Source organism: Falco peregrinus, chromosome 1 (genome assembly GCF_023634155.1).
Source record: "Falco peregrinus isolate bFalPer1 chromosome 1, bFalPer1.pri, whole genome shotgun sequence".
Lineage (NCBI taxonomy): Eukaryota > Metazoa > Chordata > Aves > Falconiformes > Falconidae > Falco > Falco peregrinus.
Genome location: NC_073721.1, coordinates 130,525,434 through 130,544,596, shown reverse-complemented (window position 1 = coordinate 130,544,596; position 19,163 = coordinate 130,525,434). Strand labels below are relative to the sequence as shown.

At 43.4% G+C, this 19,163-nt stretch overlaps 1 protein-coding gene across 2 annotated transcripts in view; it reads left to right on the top strand.

Annotated features, from left to right (window-relative positions):
- The window catches only part of ZNF592 (zinc finger protein 592), a 37,344-nt gene that overhangs the window by 2,096 nt on the left and 16,085 nt on the right, over positions 1 to 19,163 (top strand). For both annotated transcript variants that reach the window (XR_008749902.1, XM_005232622.4), the window contains exons 2-3: positions 1,039 to 3,359; positions 17,092 to 17,270. Coding sequence is in view for 1 of the 2 variants with exons in the window: in XM_005232622.4 (XP_005232679.2) it covers positions 1,047 to 3,359; positions 17,092 to 17,270 (2,492 nt within the window). In the remaining variant the exon portion in view is untranslated. The remainder of the gene's footprint in view (positions 1 to 1,038; positions 3,360 to 17,091; positions 17,271 to 19,163) is intronic.

Here is a 19,163-nt window from a genome sequence, read left to right as displayed (position 1 = left end):
ATTGCTGTCACAGGTCTCTGGCGAGTGTCTAAGTCCCCACTTCCCTTCTGGAGGGCTTATAAAGAGAGAGCTGGATTTCAACACTTATTTCTTGTTATGATTTGGATACAATCCTTTATTCTGTCTTTGGGGAGTTTTGCCTCGCATCGTTACCTAATTAAGGATTGCCCCTTTTTCAAATAAACTCTGCTTGGTTTATGGTGCTTTGAGCTGCTGTATTGAGGTATTTACCAAAGACTTCTATTATTTAAATTGCTCTGGGCAGGGACTCATCTTGCTTTTCAGGCCTATTTCTCTTTGGCCACCTGTTTACTCATGCCTTTTTTCCTTGAAGGAGGACTGAATTCTTCAGATGTGATGATCTATTGAGGAATTGGCAGTGATTGTTGCCTATTAGCTCTAAAGAAAGCCCCAGCTAAACAAAAAAAACCTTGTACTAATGCCCTTCTGAATATTTTCTGTTGAGGCCCATGAAAATGGCTAGTTTTGGAGTGATGCACTTGACAGGCTGAAAATGTCCCCTGCATGCGCTTGGTGTTGCCTAAAAGGTTACGTTTGAACTAGCTGTGTTCTGTGTGACCCTGGGAGAAGGGGATGCTATCTCCCACTATGTTGCTTGAAGCACCAGGAACAGCTCTGCCCACAACCTGGAGAGTGCGGGTTGTGTTGCAGGGCAGTCATGTCACTTGCCACCTGCCCCTGATAGCTCGAGCAGGATGGGACCTGAGCTTTTGCTGATGCCCCCAGGCACAACTAGGACAGGAGAGGTCCCTTCTCTACAGTGCCCTGTGAAATGGCGCTGTTGTGTTGAAAAACCTGGGCTAATGTCTTTGTGTATAAACAGTTGATCTTGGAATAGTTAAAATGGAAGCTGAAGTGTCTGCTGCAGATGTTTCTAGTCTTTGTACCCTGCTGCGTTAGCATTTTGGGCAGTTGTGTTTTTTTATCACATATGGCTCGTTTGCATAACAATCTTACATTTCCCCCAAGGACAAACTTTGTATCTGATAAAATATTTTTTGTTGCTTTTAATTGTAGCTTTCATCATGGGGGACATGAAAACCCCAGATTTTGATGACCTCTTGGCTGCTTTTGACATCCCTGATCCGACTAGCCTTGATGCCAAGGAGACCATCCCATCAGCTGGGGAGGAGAATGAGAATCACCTGAAGTCATCGGGAATCTGCATAGACGAGAATGTGTCCTTGTCCCACTCTTTGCCTCCCTCTGATGCTCCTGTTGTGAGTGTGATAGTGAAGAACACGAGTCGCCAGGAGTCCTTTGAAGCAGAAAAAGAGGGGAATCACCTCGGGACTGGTCTGCTGCATAATGGGTTTCGTGGGTCCGATCTGCCATCGGAAGCTCATGCTTTAGTGCATAATTATGGCAAGTTTGAGTCAACTTTTATTAATGGCGACAGCTCAAGAAGTTACTCTGATAAACTGGACCAATCCAAATCAGAGCCTTTGCCAACATTTAGTCAGTTTAGCCCGATTTCCAGCCCTGAACCAGAGGACACATTCAAAGAGAACAGTATTGGTGATAAACCCAAACATGCCCAAACTCCATATTTTCCACCACCTTCGATGTATATACCGACAGGAGCTTCAGTACTAGATCATCTTAGGAAGGTACCGGAGCCCGAATTAAGCATGTTTGATCAGTACTGTAAAAAGGAACAAAAGATGGAAATCCACTGCCAGCCAGAGAATAGGGTGGAAATGAGCAGGAGAGAACAAGACAAAGCAGCAGAGAGGTTTGTGGAGTCAAGCAAGGACTTGGTAGATACCAGTAGCTTTCTTGGAGAAGGCTTGGTGTTTGGAGACCTCCCTCACAATAATTTAGGAGAAAGTAAGGGGTCTGTGCCCGAGCTGAACATCTCTTCATCAGTACCACCTCGCCAGAGGTTAAAGCCAACTCATTCAAAGTTGTCATCCTGCGTGGCAGCGTTAGTAGCTCTTCAGGCCAAAAAGGTTGCATGTATTCCAAAAGGCGATCAGCCAAATCTTACCAAGGAACCTGTTCCTTTTAAAGATGGGATGAAGGGAAGTCCAAAAATGCCCAAGTCGCCAAAGAGTCCCCGAAGCCCCTTAGAGGTGGTAAGGAAGGCCAGCAAGCAGCCCGAGAGTCCTCGGAGCGTGTGCAGTGATAGCAGTGGAAAAGGCTCTCCTTCCATGGCAGCTGGCTCTCCGCCAGCTATTCCCAAAGTTAGAATAAAGACTATCAAGACATCCTCTGGTGAAATTAAAAGAACTGTAACTAGAATTTTGCCGGAAAATGATGAGTTGGGCAAATCTTCAGAAGAGTCGCCTGTGGAAACCTCATCTGCTGAAGAGTTTATAAAATCTTTCCCATCCCCTGATACTAGTGCAGTTATGGAAAGTGAGGCTAGCAAGAATTCAGCCAAAACCAGGGCTGCTGTGGCTATCCAGTTGTCAAACGTAACAAGTCCTTATGCAGATGGTATGAAAACAGATATTGCCGCAAACAGCACGCGTGCCGTGTCCTTATCTCCCCTGCCAAACTGTGGCAGTGGTGCCATAAAAGTAGGTGTCAAGAGGCAGCAGCAGGGTATTGTGGTGCAGCCATCCAGTGTGACCACCTCCAGCCTTCTTCCCAAAGCTGTGCACTTGGCAAATCTCAACTTAGTCCCGCATAGTGTTGCTGCTTCTGTTACGGCAAAGTCATCCGCACAGAGACGAAGTCAGCCTCAAGTGACGCAGATGTCTGTGCCGCTGGTACACCAAGTCAAGAAAGCTGCTCCTGTCATTGTGGAGGCATTTAATAAAGTACTACACAGTGCCAATCCGGTGCCAATATATACTCCAAACCTTAGCCCTCCACGTGACACCAATATTAATTTACCTGCCTCTGGGTATTGTTGCCTGGAATGTGGGGACTCGTTTGCCTTAGAGAAAAGCCTGACTCAACATTATAGTCGACGAAGCGTTCATATTGAAGTCATGTGCACTCAGTGTTCAACTATGCTACTTTTTTTTAATAAGTGTAGCTTGCTTAAACATGCAAGAGATCATAAGAGCAAAGGATTTATCATGCAGTGTTCTCAGCTGCTAATGAAACCAATTTCCTTAGACCAAATGTTTTCATCTCCTACAAGCTCTTCAGCCTCTCTGGCTCCTCAGACTTTGCACTCACCCTCTCCTTCGCGTAAGCCCTGTGCTGCTTCAGGAGGTGAGGTAGGAATTCCTGCCAACACTCAGCCAGCCTTGCCCCTCTATATGGACCCATTGAGACTAATCCGTCATGGACTTAAGTGTTTAGAGTGTAACAAGCAGGCGCAGGATTATGTTGCTTTAGCAGCTCATTATCAGAGAACCTCAGAAGACAATGAGAGGCTGGTAAGTTATCATTTTAATGTTATTAGGTAAATCTCTCTGAGTTTTAAGAGATTGTCCTCTAGGGAAAAAAAATAGGCATCTTGGTGGTAAATGAGTTGCTTTGCCTAAAAAAGTGCTTGTGGGGAGGATTTTGGATGCACATGAGCCCAGACGTGTGTGCATGAAGAGGCATTTAGTGTTGCTGGCTTGCCTTCTTTTTACCCTTTGCCAGCAAAAAGAGGGTAATAAGGAGACTAGGGAGATCCTTGAGCATCAAAGGAAGGTGTTGGAAATCAAAGATCACTTGGATGAGGTGTGCGAGAGTGCTGTAGGGGAGGACCAGTGGAGTGTGACCTGAAACAGGTTTTTGTGCTCTAAGCATGACTAGAGAACAATTTAATTTTACCTTTCCCAGAGTTTGTGCCAGAATCTTCTGTGTAATACTTGGAATATCGGGTGCTGTTTTTACTGTTAATGTGGTGAAGTGTATATTGTGACAGGACTAGCTGAGAGGTGAACGGTGCCGTGTGTGGGGTGTAAGGCTGTTTGGGACTATTTTTGCCCTTTGGGTGGGAGAGGGACAAGTTAGTGTGACCTGGTTTCAGCTGTGGTAGTGTTAATTTTCTGTTTGGTAGCTGGTGCAGTGCTGTTTTGGATTTGGTGAGAGTGTGAAGTTGATGGCACACTAGTGTTCTCAGCTGTTGCTGTGTAATGTTTATACTAAGTCAAGGACTTGTCAGGTTCTCAGGCCCTACCAGTCAGACAGTGGGGTGTGGGGGGCTAAGGACACCACAAAAAGTTGGAAGGGGACACGGCCAGGCCAGCTGACCTGAACTAGCCGAAGGGATATGCCATACCATAGAATGTCATGCTCAGTATATAAGCTGGGGGGAGTTGGTCAGGGCCTGACGATAGCTTGATAGCTGCTCGTGGGGCTGGCTGGGTATCGGTCAGTGGGTGGTGAGCAATTGTATTGTGCATCACTTGGTTTTTTTTCTCCCTTACCCCCGTAATTTATTCCTCTCCCCTTCTCTCTCCTTTTTGTTACAGTTATTATTCGCCCCTCCCCCCTCCTCCCTGTCCCTCTGGGGGGAGCCGGGGTGGGGTGGAGTGGGGAGTGAGGAGCGGCTGTGTGGTACTTAGTTACTGGCTGGGGTTACACCACAGCACGGTGCTGTTTCCATAGGAGGGCTCAAGAGCTTTGCTTTAGTGGCTTCCTGCCTTGCTCCAGTGCTGCCCTGCTTGGGTCTGCACCTCCTTTGTGGACCTCCCTTGTAGGTGCAGACAGGTGGTTTGGATCCCCTTTGAAATGCCAGCTTAGGTCTCTACTGATGAAGGAGAGGAGATGTTCTTCATTGTGTACCAAGGCCATATGCTTTGCGCTTTTTTTTTTTATTTTGGAAGATATGGTTATTCCTGTTAAAGTATAAGCCAACCTGAAGTTGAACAGGAGGAGGAATCCTTTCTGCTTATCTTTTTAGATGACATGAAAGCTTTCCGCATCTGTGTGGCTGCCAGCAGAGCTGGCAGGCCCCCAGCACAATCTCCTCCACGAGCTCCATGAAGAAGGACTCAGTGCTGACATAAAAAAATTGAGATGACCGTCAGTGTCTGCCATGGCTGTCATAGTACCTGTATGCTCCAGAGCCTCCCTTTGCTTGTTAAATAGCTTGCAGGAGTATTGAGGTCACTGTGGTCCCTTTTAGATGCTTTGTTATCTTTCTCTTAAATTCATTATCAGGAAAAAAAGGAAAAAAAAAAAAAATTATGGCTGAATGATTTTTACGTCATGAAAAATGGTGAGGCCAGGAGGGATCAGCGTGGCCACATAATCAGGTTTATTGCCTGAGGCAGATCAGTGAGCATTGCACTCTGTCAACACCGTAACTTATTTTCCAACTATAATGCGTTTTTAGAAAATGTCAGCAGTCTGGAATTAAAACCTTCAGGTAAAGGGATACAGTGAGTGCTTCAAAGTGAGCTAAAATGTTAATCAGTTGCATTAAAAAATATATTTCCTATTTTTGTTGTGGGATTATCAATTCAAGAGCTCCTTAAAGAAAGAAGGAATGTGATAGTATTTTTAGCTTGTAATCAAATAACATATTCTGTAACTTAACCAAGAAAAGAGTTTAAGCCTCTTGCTTTAAGTCTAGGTCTGCTAGATGTGAGATTATTCAATGCTTTTCTGAATAAAAGCATTGAAACACTGGAAAAAGAGGTGACGTTAGAACTTGTAAAACAATCTCCTTGCTGTTTGATCTTCCCATACTTAATGGCATGCATGCATTGCTCTGGGAGTCAGTTTCCACTATCTGCTGTCGTCCAGACTGCCTGGTGGTGCTCCATGCTGTTCCTGGAACATCTGTTTCGGCAAAGCTGTTATGTTTCTAAAGGAAGTAAGAGTTTGTGCCCATATGCTTGTAATTGTGTGCATCCAGATTTAGCAGTAGCTAATGGAAACCATCTTTCTGCCTTCTAGTAGTACCCAGGGTATTTGGTGTCACTGGGCTGAGAGGTAAAAGGATAGGTGAAGTTCGGTGGTCTCACAGCAGTCCCTGCAGTAGATGGGTACTTGGCTTCTCTGAACAGTCCAAGGGAGAAGGTGTGAACTGCCTTGACATCATGTGTCTCACTTGGGTAAGCACACTGTGTAGCTCCCATCAGTAATGAGGCATGAGAAGCTGAAGGTTTTGCATATCAAGGGTGTTAATGAACATAAGCAAATCTGATATTAAATACGGTGTGAGAAGGATGTAGGTAAGGCTGTTGGAGTATGCATCATAAGCTCCTGAAATAGCAAAACGTGAACTATCCAAACCCATTCTGAGAAGATGCTGTGGATATCCTTGACTCTGCATTAATTAAGATAATTTCTTGGGTTGCTATTTTTATTTCAGTCAGAAGAAAGAGGGATGTTGGTAGGGGCTGGAGATGATCAAGTGACTGATTTCACAAACACTTTGTTAGGTGATAGAAGCAACTGAATACTTTGGTTTCCATCTCCAGAGTTGTACCAGGTCACTCATTTTTTGGGGCAGTGGTAGAATTTGTTCCTGAGAAAGGCATTGATGTAAGACCTGTATCCAACACAAATCTTTTAGTGCCCCCAGCAGTCAATCAAAACCACTATGTCCACGCGGCAGAAGGTGTTGATTTATATTCTGGTACTTCTAATTTTTTATTTTTTTTAAAAAAAAAGGTACATGACTGGTAGTCACGTACCCATGCCTGATCTGGAGCATGCTGCTGTTGCAGGACAATTTGCCGGGATGCAGAGGTGGTATTAACAGTTGTAGGCAAACTCAGACATGAGCTGCATCCCCAGATCTCAGGGGACTTGATTGTCCAGTATTTATCATAGTTTTGCACATTTAAGCAAAAACTGGTGTGTGTTTCTTCCTCCATACCTGCTGTTTTTTTCACTGTACTGAAACATTAGTTTAGAAGCAACTGTGTGTGTGTGTAGATTGTCATAATTTCTTAAAGCTAACAAAAAATTGTACTCTAGTATATTGGATTTTTTTTTTCAATTTCTTACTCAGTCCCAGAATTCAGACACAAACTCTTTGCCATGCCTCCTTGAGAAAGTACGGAGTGTCTTGATATTTTCTATGTAAGGCTGTGGCTTGACTTAGCCTTTTAAAGAGCTTCAAGAAGTAGCAAGGCAGGTCCCCACTGCATTATGGCCTGAAGCTTATAATCTGTGACTATTGCCTGGTACCAGATTGTCCCAAAAAAGAGGATAATTGGAAAGGATAGACGGATGTATAAAGGAAGGAGTATCTTTGGCTGAAGATGAAGGGTAGAAATGATTTATCTGTAGCACCTGGGTTTATGCTAGAAGATGGAGACCGTTGACCTATGGAAAGTAAGCTAGGTGGATTTTTGTTGATGTTTTTAGGAGCTCTTCTGCTAAATGATACCAAGTCTGGATTACTAACTGTGATATGCACATCTAAAGTGACCATAACTTGAGAAATAGAGCAGAGCATGTGCAGTGCTCAGTTAGGGGGCTTTTAACTCAAAAACCTTTTCAGACCTAATATAGAATGGGTATGTGACCTTGCTTAGAAGAAAGGGTTGGTCCAGTAGGATTGATGAAGAAAAGAAATAGCAGGTAAAAGACTTATTTTTCAATATGGTGGTTTCAGTTATCCAGAAGTTGAAGGATGAGTGAGCCATGGTAAGAGGCAGGAATGATTGGATTGGAGCAGGGGAGGAATGGCCTAAGCTGGCTCTGCTCCATAAGAAAATTTATCCTCTGTTGATACTTAATACTTCTCACTTTAATTGGTGTTTCTTACCATGAGTTTGTGAATTACTTTGACATCTTCATGTTTCCCATAGCTGTTTAAAAGGCGATTGAGTTTCCTGTTTGTTCCAGTTGGTGGCTTGGGAAATGCTTGGTCTTATATATCTGAATGGCCTTGGGTCAAGCCCATATTAATAGGACATATAGCAGGTAAATGACTTTCCTAGGTGGGGCCGAAATGAGAATGACATTGTTGGGTCACTGTTGTTTTGGAGGAAGGAAGAAAGGTGTGGATGTGGTCTGGACAGCAGGGAAAGGAGGAGATTTGGAGCAAGTGAGAGGAAAGAGAGGGGGATGATGCTGTGATTGAGAAGATGGAGGGGAAAGACCTTTAGAAAAATCATGGGGCACTTGACTTTAGTATTACATTTTAGACTCATGGTAACTGTATGATTGCAGTTGTTCAAAGTACAGCAGGGAAATCCTACCTGGTTTATTTTTATATAGAATATGCATAAGATGAAGGCAGTTATCTCAGCCAAATACCACAGTGGGATCTCTGTGGCTTACAGTAAGGTTACAGGCTTTGCGAATTGTGAGCTAATCCACTTCAGAAATAGAACTGGATGTATGTTTTGTGGAGAGTTTTAATGGATCACAGTTACTTTGCCTTTAGCGTGGCCAATTTTGCAATTTTTGCAGGCTTGCAATTGAATCAAGTTGTTGGATGGGATCTGTTTACTGCTTTTTAGATCACAGAACTGCAAGAAGGCAGTGTGTAGATTTGAATACCTGGTAGGTTGGATTTTCTTCAAAATAGAAGCTGGGCTGCATGTAAGCATTATGCTTGTCCAGATGTTCAAAAGATGTTAACAGGTGTTCCCTGTAACTTCAGGTCTGTTGACTGACTACAGTAGCGTTATGTTCCAGAGCAAGAATTTTCCAGGGAAAAAAGGTATAATTAAATAGGTATAGTTTCTGCCAAATTAATTGATAAATTTATATTATTTATAATGCAAGTAATTATACACAAGAATGTGTATTTCATTTATATTTTTAGAGTAGAGAAATTAGTAGATCCTAATCTCATTGATGTTCAATGAGATGGTTGTTAGTGCTGTGTGGGGGATGGCTGTACTGAAGAAATTGAATTTTGAGGTTGGAGCGGAATCGGGTAAAAGGGAGGTAACTGCAACTGGGGATGGGTTGCTTGTGAGATCTTTTGAGGGATGGCTTTAGGATACCTCTGCAGTTAATGTTTGTACTAAGGACCTTGGAGGATGAATGTGTAGATAAAATTTGCTGAACCAACAGAGTAAGAAATCATGGAAAGCTTGGAATATTTTACAGGACAACCTAGATGATCTTGAAGACCAAGTAGGAATGGGATGAAGCAGCTGAAAAGCAGGATACATGTGTTTGGTCACAAGAAGACTGAATGACCAAGATGATACAGTTGTGCAGGGGATTTTTGTTAACCTAAGTTACCAGTCAGGGTTGTGTTAATGCTCCCTGTCTCTCTGAGAAATAACTTAGCTGGATAAGTATATTGTTTTGGTTATCAGGGATGAACTGAAGTAAGAGAGGGAAGAATGACCAGAGAAATGGAAAGATGATCTCTTGAGGGGGAAACTAAAAGCACTTTTGAGTTTAGCTTGGCAAAGACCTGGTAAATTAGGGTGGGTCTCCTTCCGTACTGAAGTAGACAGTGTTAAGGGTTGTGACACTTTTTTTTTTTTTCCTACCAGAAACTAAATCTGTAAAAAGAAGTGTTTCCTGTACTTGGATCACCCCAGGTAGTTGTCAGCATCGGTTTTTATGTAGCCTTTTCAGGGCTGGGCTCAAATTACAGGAGGTGAACAAAACCCATGTAGCTCCTGGTGCCTTCATTTTAGATGTGCTTTTTCTTAAAAGAGTGAGAGTGGGTACAGAGGACACTCTGTATCCGGTCTGAGGTTTATAGAAAAGACCTTTTTAAATTCAGGGGCAACAGTGATGCAAGAACCAACCAAATGGATTTACACAGAAAATTAGAGGACTGTCTGTAATCATCAGAGGAGTGAATTTAGGAAGAGGTTACAGCAGAAGTAATGAACAAAAGACATAAGCTGATTTTGAGACAGAGCTTATTTGTTATCTTGGCAAGGACAGACAAGTACACAATAACATGTGCAAGAATTCAGAGTGCTTCCTGACCCTCTTGGGTACAATTGTCCATCTACTGGTAACCAGACATGTGTTTTGGGTTTGTGTGTTGTGGGGATTTTTTTTGGTCTTATGTGATTTGACTACCCAAAATCCACTGAGGTAGCTAGGAACTTGAATAAAGTACAAAATGTAAAGGACCTCTGAATTGTCTTACACCTTTGTGCTTTTGTTCTCCCCTCCATTTTGTTCTTCTGTTACCCTTCATTTGTCCAAAAAGAATTTTTCAATGAGTTGTGACATATCATGTTTACATACCACCTGCACTGGAATTATTTAAAAGCAATTTTATTTCTGCCTTTTCTTTTTCTTCTTCCTTCCCCCTCTTAAATCAGTGCTTTATAATTTAGTGGCTAATACTTGTCAGAAGCTAGTAGGACCACATGCTGAACTGGTAAATTCCCAGCAGCAAACTAGCAAGCAAGCAAGGCAGCGGTCATAACTTTGCTATTTTTCTCTTCCTTCCCCCTCTGCCATGTTCGTGTTTTACCTTAGAAAACAAGAGGATTGACAATCAACAAAAAATTTCTTTGCCCCATAAAGCCCTGCTTTCTCCCTCTCCCAAACCAAGAGTGATTAATGTAGTAGTGAGGACAGATTTTGTTTGATATGGATATTTTCTCTCTGGATTTTGTGGAAGCACAGGGATTGAGGATGTTATGATGAAAGCATGTTGAGGGAACGGAGCTCCAGGCAGGGATCCCTGGGAATGCAGACGAAGAGATGAGTGGCAGGATAGGAGTCAGAGCCTGTACCCTGAGGCGAGAACAGAGCATTGGGATGAGGAGGAGAGGCTAGGGAGGAAGAAAAGCTAGAGTGTGGTTCCACGGTCTGCATAAATCAGCATGTGATCCACTGCCATACAAGATGACAATCCCACCCTCTCCTCCTTCCCCACTCACTCTTGCTTGCCTGGCCCTGGTGGTCCTGCAGCCCCTGGGGGACTGAGACCGGCTTGGGGGAAGAGGAGAATGAGCACTGGTGCACACTGGGAGCCAAGGCATGGCTGAGAGCAAGGAGGAGGTGACAATGACAGCTGGAGGCAAAAGCAGTTTGTCTCAGGTAGGATGGAAACTGAGGCTGGAAGCTGGTGTCTTATGGCACCAAGAGGAAGGCTTCTGCTCCCCTGTTCTTATTCCGTGCGGGCACTAATGATGCTGCTAAGGGCAACCTGGAGAATATCAAAAGATAGTGTAGAGCTCTGGTGGTGATGGGCAGGGGCATGAGAGCCCAGGAGGTGGTCAGTTTAATCCTGCTAATCCTGTTTATCCTGCTTAATCCGGTTCATTGGTGGGTGTTATGGCTTGACCTTGGCTGGCCAACAGGTGCCCACCCAGCTGCTCTCTCACTCCCCCTTCTCAATAGGCCCAGGGGAGAACACATGAGAAAAAGCTTGTGGGTAAGGACAGGGAGATCACCTAACAATTACAGTCACGGGCAAAATAGACTTAGCTTGGGTAAATTAATTTATAGCCAACTAATTGTAGCAGGGTAGGAGAGTGAGAAATAAAAAGCTATAAACACTTTCCCTCTGCACCTTCTTTCTTCCTGGCTCAGCTTCACTGACTCTTCTACCTCCTCTCCCTGAGTGGTGCAGGGGAATGGGTGTTGTGTCACATTGCTTCATCTCTGCTGCTCCTTCCTCCTCACATTCTTCTGTTTCATTGTGGGGTCAATCCAATGGGAGACAGTCCTTCACAAACAGCTCCAACATGGGTCCTCCCCACAGGCTGCAGTTCTTCATGAACCACTCCAGTGTGAGTCCTCTCCATGGGGTGCAGTCCTGAGGAATGGACTGCTCCAGCGTGGGGCCCCATGGGGGCCCCATGTCCTGCCAGAAAACCTGTTCCTGTGTGGGCTTCTCTTCACAGGACCACAAATCCTACCAGGAGCCAACACCAGTGTGGGCTCTTTGTGGGCTGCAGCTTCCTTCAGGGCACATCTACCGTGGTCCTCCATTAGAGGGGGACAATCTGTGTCACCATGGTGTTCACAGTGGTCTGCAGGGGAATCTCCGCTCTGGCACCTGGAGCACTTCCTCCTCCTTCACCCACCTTGGTGTCTGCAGGGCTGTTTCTCTTACATCTTCTCACTCCTCTCTCCCAGCTGTTGCAACAGCATTTTTTACCCTTTCTTAAAATGTGTTCTCACAGGGGCGCTACCTTCATCACTGATGGGCTCAGCTTTGGCCAGTGACAGGTCCATCTTCTCACAGAGGCCGCCCCTGCAGACCCCACTACCAAAATCCTGCCACATAAACCCAGTACAGTGGGTCAGAAGAAGAGATATGGAAACTGAAATTCTTGAAATTACAGCTGAGATCATAAAGAGAAAAGCACTACGGACTGAGAGAATTCAGAATTAAGCTTATCTGATGCAACATTATCTAAGATCTGTGATGCTAATATTTTTTCCATTGCAATTCCACTTAGTTTCCTAAGACCGTCAAGTTTCTAGATCTACAATGATGCTTGAACCAGGGATTTTTCCATATGCACGAAAATGTATTTTGTGTTGGTTGAACAGCCTCAGTTTCTAGGGAATAAGATTTTAGGTGAATGCTTTGTTTTACTGAGGCTTAAAGTGCCCTGGTGTCTTGGGATGATTTAGTGGGGTGTGTGTGTGTGTAGGCGTCTGTCTTGGTGAAGGTCTGAGGAGGATGCTGAGTTTGGGAGTGTTGGGCAATGAGTGAGGTGCAGGAATACAAATGAGAGTGAACAGAGTTGACAGAAGGAGGTGGGATACAACGATGAGGCTGAGGATGAATAGGTGTGATGGGGAGAAGTGGACTGAGTTGGAGGTACCAGAAGAGAGGATAGATGGGAGAAGTTTTGCATTGAAGGCTGTCTTATGGTTGTGTCCTTTAGGCCAAGCAGACTTCCTCAGTGGCATTGGCCCCTTAGGCTGACATCTTAAAATAGGCAACTGTAACCAAAGAAATAAAAATATCTTTGCTGTGCTTGGGTTTGACAACGTGAGAGTGTATAGGAGTTAATTGGGATAAAACATCTGTGTTAGGACTGGACTTGGCATGTATTGTGTCACTGAAACTCGAATGCACTGGTTTTAGGGTATCAGCTGGGTTCTAGATTTTTCTCACAGGCTTTATCTGAGAGAGAAGATTGGCTGCAGGAATTTTGCAGGGGTGCCTGCATGTGAGAAGACAGGAGCTTGCTCTGACTCTCTGGCCTGGGGTGCTTTGCACTGCCAGTAGGTAGAAGAAAACACACTTGTGAATGGATCAAATTTGACTCTTGAGTTGTGTAGTCAATCCTTTCAATAAAACAGAAGATTAATTGTGCCAGCTCTTTGCAGGCACTTTCCAGAGCAAAACTGTGTGTTAACTATACATTTCCTGATTTGCAAACACCTCTGTGGCCACAGGGTTGGGTTTAACAGACAAACTTTTTTTGAGCAGTACATTTTCTCAACCTTCACTCTACTTCAGTGAGTGTTTTGATTCCCGCCCCCGCCCCCCCCCCCCGCCCCCCTTCTGAAGAATAGTAAGTAAAAATGGCAATAAAATAAAATGTTCTGAAATGGCTGAACTTCTGAGAATTTGTGTATGTGTGAATGTGACTTCTGGAAGAAAAGCCCAAATGAAATGTGGCAGGCAAACGGGAATTAAAGAAAACTTGTAATAACCTACACTTTAATAAAGAGTTATTTATGGGAATATATGGAAAAACACAGACATTACACAACTCAAAATCATATCCTGGTAACATGCTTTAGAAATAACTGACTAATGAATGTCTCAAATTGCTGCCAGGCTTCTTTGAAAAGTCATGAAAAACTAGGAGAGAGATAAAAATGTGACATCTGGAACCAAGTTACAATTTCTCATACAAAGCAGAAGAGTTGCAAAAGAAAAAGCCACTCTGTCTCTGAGATGAAACCTTTGGTGAGGAAGCCCACGTGCAGCTGCCTGTGTGCTCCTGACAAACGCAGCAGCTCCTGGTGTAAAGTGAATGAGTGGATGCTCCTGTAATACCCCTGGGCAGCATTTCTGGCCTTGCATCTTTTGCAAGTGTTAAAAAAAAAAAAAAAAATCAGTGTGAGCATAAAGATGCCAGTTACAATATTTTCCCTCCATTGAACCTTTTTCAGCTCTATGTTTCTTGTTGATTCAGTGGAAAAATAAACCTGCCATTTTATTACCTAGTCACTCAGTCCTGTATGGTGGTCTTGAAGCTCTTTGTGGTCAGCCCTTACCTGTAACATGCTGAGCTGCTGGGTTATGATGATCAGTCTTTGACTTTTCACTGATCATTTCCCTTTCCTAGATACTTTGAGAGTATTTTGAAGTGCCCAAATCTCAGCAAAACTTCCTGTGGACCTTCCTCCATCGAAGAACTGACTGTTTATTCTTTTTGGCTAACCATTTATTTATCCAAGCAAAACCCTTCCTCTCTTACTCTGTGGCACCTTAGTTTCCTTAAAGTCCTTTAGTGAAGAGTGTTGCAAAGCCATTTTGGAAATCCAGGTAGCCTGACTCATCTGCTGGTCAGATCTCCCTTACTCACATATGGGTTTGTGAAACAGGAAGGGAGAAGCTGCACTGACTTTTCCCAAGAAGTAATTCTGGTTGAAGATGACAGTTTTTCTTTATTCTTACTAATTTACTGTTGTGACTCATTGCTCTTCAATTTGTCTGTTTACTCTTGATTCCTCCATGAGACAATCTGAACTCGGAGGCTTGGGCTGGGTTTTTTGTTCCCCCTGCAGAGCATGGTGTCAACATGGGAATCCTTCCAGCTTCTTCCCTGGCCTCTGCAGGCCCAGTAAATTCACTCAGCCTTATCCTTGCTGAGTCTTGCTTTTTATTCCCACATTGTGTGTATGCGTTCTCTGGCAGCCTTCCTGTTCTTGTGGAATCTGAAGAAGATAACCACTAGTTTTGATGCCTCCTGCCAACTGCCCCCCAAACTTTCCTGCCCTATATTAGCATGGTTTTGGTCCCCACTGAGCCTTTCACATAACAGTGGAGGTGGCAGGAGCTTGCTGCTTCTCTGCTGTAGCCAAGCAACAGTGTCCAGGCATGGAGCCCATTAAATATTGGTGGTTTTGGCATATTTTAGATCCAGCATAAGCACACAGCAGTGAAAATTCAGGTTTTTAGTGTGTGCTGATTGCCAGGGTACCTTTGTGGGATATAGGTATTACATGCTGGGGAGAAAGTAGTAAGCCCCAAACTCTCTCTTTGCAGACTTAAAATTGAAACTAAATTGGCTTTGACAAGGCAGGATCTGGAGAGAAAATGTTCTTACTAAGCTGCAAGGGAAAAGGTGCTTTCAGCTTGGGGTTGTGCTGAGTCTGCCTTAAATATTAGGTGGGATCGAAGTGAGAGGAGTCCTGTTTTAACAACAAGAAGTTAGATTTCCCATTGCAAATTGAAACCTGGTTAGAAAAAAATGCCGTAAACCATAGTAAAACTGCCCTGGATATTAATTTCTTGTAGCTTTTATTTGGAGATTTGAGAGTGCTTTGGAGAATTCAAGGCCCCACTCAGATCCTCGCAGAGAGGTCCTGGAGGCTTTTCTATTTCCCATTTATATTTCACTGCTCAGACCATGGCTTAGTAGCACTGTTTTTCTTTGCTGAAACTTGAGGGGCTTCTCGGCATTTGAGGAAGGGCTGAAATACTCCTGAATTTATTTGTATTGCATTTGGGTGTGTGCATGGTGGTACTACAATACAGTTTCTTCCACCTGTTTATCTTCTTCCTGGGGAAACTTGTTTCTAAACTGAAGTTGCAACATGTTGCATACCATGTGTCCAAGGCTCTTGATGTATTTAGCAATATCTGCAGTTTCTTCCTTCCAAAGCCTAGGTTTTTATTCCCGCCCCGCCCTGCCCCCCCCCTCCCCGCCTTGGACCTTTTGGGGTTTGTCATAGCTTTGCATTTTATTATAAATGATACTTTCTATTACCTGCAGTGTTTTTGACAGTTTCCCAGTGGATGTTATATAGTGGAGCATCACAGAGATGCTGCATGAAATAGCAATGATATAGAAAATGGAGTTGGCCCTTAATTTAATTTTGTTTTATTGCCAGATTTAGGGACTTCTGTCCCAGGTTTCTACCCTGGTTGCCAGCAGTGGAGCCTGCAGAACTTGGTTTGGCCTGCCTGTGTGGGTACATGCTACGTTAAAAGCTTTGTTTGACCTTGTAGACATACCCTCTGGTACAACTTCTCTGATCTAATGAGCCCTGTACCCTTCTTTAATTGTACTGGAAGAAATCATGTAGTTAATTTGTAGTTAAATTATTTGATAATCCATAATTAGCTGCTTGTTGTAGTTCATTCTTAAGCTAGAGTTAGGAGCAGAGGAATAATTTTGTGTGGGTTTATTAATGACAGAAGAGAGTTTGAGCTCCTAGAGGGCTCAAGGCTGGAGGGCTGGTATCTACTTCAGCTCTGCTCCTGCTTAGGCATCAAGTAATGTGCATCCTACAGAGGATGAGTAGCTGCTCCTGGGCTTTGAAGGAATACAGAAGAGGCAAGACAACTGTGAAAGGGAGCAGAGGTTTGACAGCTGTTGAAACTGGGACGATACGTCCACGTAAAAAGCTTTTCATGTCAAGTAAGTGATGCTTCTTCTGCAAAGGGGTATTGATAGTAAGCATAGCCCTTCTAAAGGTGGGGAAAAAGATGGGTTTCATAAAGGGTGCAGAAACAGGGAGAGGAGTCTTTGCATAATTTCTGATTATTAAGAGTTTCTATAAGGTGTCATAGTGCATGTAGTTTGTGGTCTTTGAAAGTTTAGATTTCATCTGGTCCAAAGCAGTTTCGCAAGAGACACAACTGTGGTTTTGGTGGGGGAAGGCTGCTGCATGTTCAGCACTAAGGGTTTTGAGTCAGGATATAATGGTGTTTTCCTGCTTTCTTTTGGTGATTTTGGTGTGGGGGCTTGCTGAGAAAAGTGCTTTCCTTCTCAGGCGCCTTAAGGCGGAAATCAAAGCAGTGACCAGGCAGAATATCTTCAGAGCTAGGAGGTGAAAGATTTCATTTTCATTTTTTAGGGGATAAAACTGGAAATAAACCACAAAGGACATGGTTTAAGAGTGGATAGTTTCATTGGGAATGGCTAATTGTGGAAGTTGTTGGACTTGTTGGAAAACATTATAAGAAGGCTAGTGAAAGAGCTTTGTAGAGTTACTGCTAATACTAGAGGAAGGTGTACTGAAGCTTCTTCTAAACCTGAAAGTTTTCTAGGGTGAATTGGGAGGGGGTGGGGGGGGGGGAGGCAAATAGAGAATAACTAACTAATGTAACCTTTCTTTCATCAGACGTGTCAAGTGTGCCAGATGATGCTGCCTAACCAGTGCAGTTACTGCGCTCACCAGAGGATCCATGCTCACAAGTCTCCATACTGCTGCCCAGAGTGTGGAGCTGTCTGCCGCTCTGCCTATTTCCAAACTCACGTCAAGGAGAACTGCCTGCACTATTCCCGCAAAGTTGGATTCAGGTTTGTGAGGCTCCAGAGGGTCCCTGCTGAGATGGCGAGAGGGAGTGGGAAATGGGGATTTAGATCTTTGAAAAGGTGTGTCTTCCTTACAGCAGAAGTGAAAGAGGATGTAGCCCAGGCCTGGCATGGTATTCTGCATGACAAAACAAGTTTGAAATGGGGAATTACTAAATGGATTAAGAGGAGGATTTCTGACAGCAGAAATTATTTTGAGGCAGCTCTAAGGTGAAAGGTGCTTGTGTTGAATTCAAGTTGCAGACAGGCATCTCAGGATTGATATTTACAGCAAAAAGATGACAGATCTTAATCCTTGAAATCTCTTCAAGGTTTGTACTTATGTTTATGTCAGTTATAATGGACTGAGGGATGTGTGCCTTCATGAGGAGGGCATAGATGATTCTCTTGTATACCCCTACAACTCTCCAAACACTTCTCATGAACTGAAACAGATGGAGGAAAGATCCCAAGGTTCTGGATGTGGTGGTGTGTATATGCGTGTGTTGTCTTTTCTCCAACCAAATTGATTGCTTTAATAAAAGATGTTACTTTACCCTACAAGCCTTTCCTTCTTGGCATGTTGAGATCACCTCAGCTGCAGCACAGCTCTTAAGGCACAGATTATTTGCTTGGGAGATGAGACTGGGTGACCTTTTAATATTCCTTAAAGTTCTGTTTTTTCTCCAATTGCCATTAAGTACTTGGAAATTTAAAATGAACAGGGCGATTTCTGCTCTTGGAGCTGTTCTTTTAAGATGTCTGCAGATTCAGGAAGCCTCTGCTGTGTGGTTTCTGTTTTCAAGGGCTTTTTCTTTCAACTGTGAAGACAAGAGACACATAAAAAACCAAAAACCAATCCTGAATTTAATTTTATACAGATAATTATTTTTTTTTGTTATGTGGGATCTGATTTGAGGGGCCACAGCCCACAAAAAATAATTAATTCCATTGCAAATTAAATGGCTGTGGTATTCGGGCTGTTTGAAAATGAGTTAATCATAGAGAAGGAGGAAAGCCGGGAAAAAAGTATTTTCTCTGAGATGGAAAAATGAGAATGGAGTAGGTGTCAGAAAACTAATCATGGGCTTGGTGCAGTTCTTTGGACTTCACTGGCCTCTGAGAATCCCAAATGCAGGCCCAACTTCATCACACTGAGCTACTTGTGCAGTATTCCCATCCTCATCTATGCCTCAATCAATAACGTGTTACAGGGTTACACTGGCCGAAGCTGTATCATATAGGAAGCTCAGTCACTTAGCAGTGATCCAGTGCAAGTCCTTTCTCCTCTATTTCTAGCTGATGGGCTCACAGTGTACAACAGAGCTTGGTCCTGACTCTTAAGTGTACGACCTGGCATTTTTTAGAAATGTCATTAATTCCAGATATATTACAGTAGTATCTTTATGATGCCTTAATCCTTGTCAGCAACAAGAGCTTCCATCTTCTACAGATGCTTTCTGTGCCAGGGGCATTAATGAAGATCTAAACCAAGAGAGAGATCAAGAATGCTACTAATGGATTTTTTAGCTTTACCTAGTTTCTCTAGAAGCTAAATTTCTTTAACTTCTCCTCTAATTTGCATCTGCTCAGGCTCATTGGAGAGAACTGAGTCCACCAAACAGGTGAACTTCTGGCTGAGCCATCCTTGTTATCCTGCCTGTCTGCTGCAGGATTGATGTCATTGGCATTGTTGAAAACAGAAGAAAGAAATTCTAGTTGCAGAACCGTATCTCGATAATCCTGTGGCATCTGCCCTGTGGTCACATAGTGACTTTACTTCTTTTCTTTCACTTTTATTACTCACAGGGCTGAAAAGCCGAATTGTTCTTTTAAATCCTTCCTAGAATCAGCTTGACTTTTGCTGCTTCTCACTATATCCCTGTTTTTCTTGGTTTT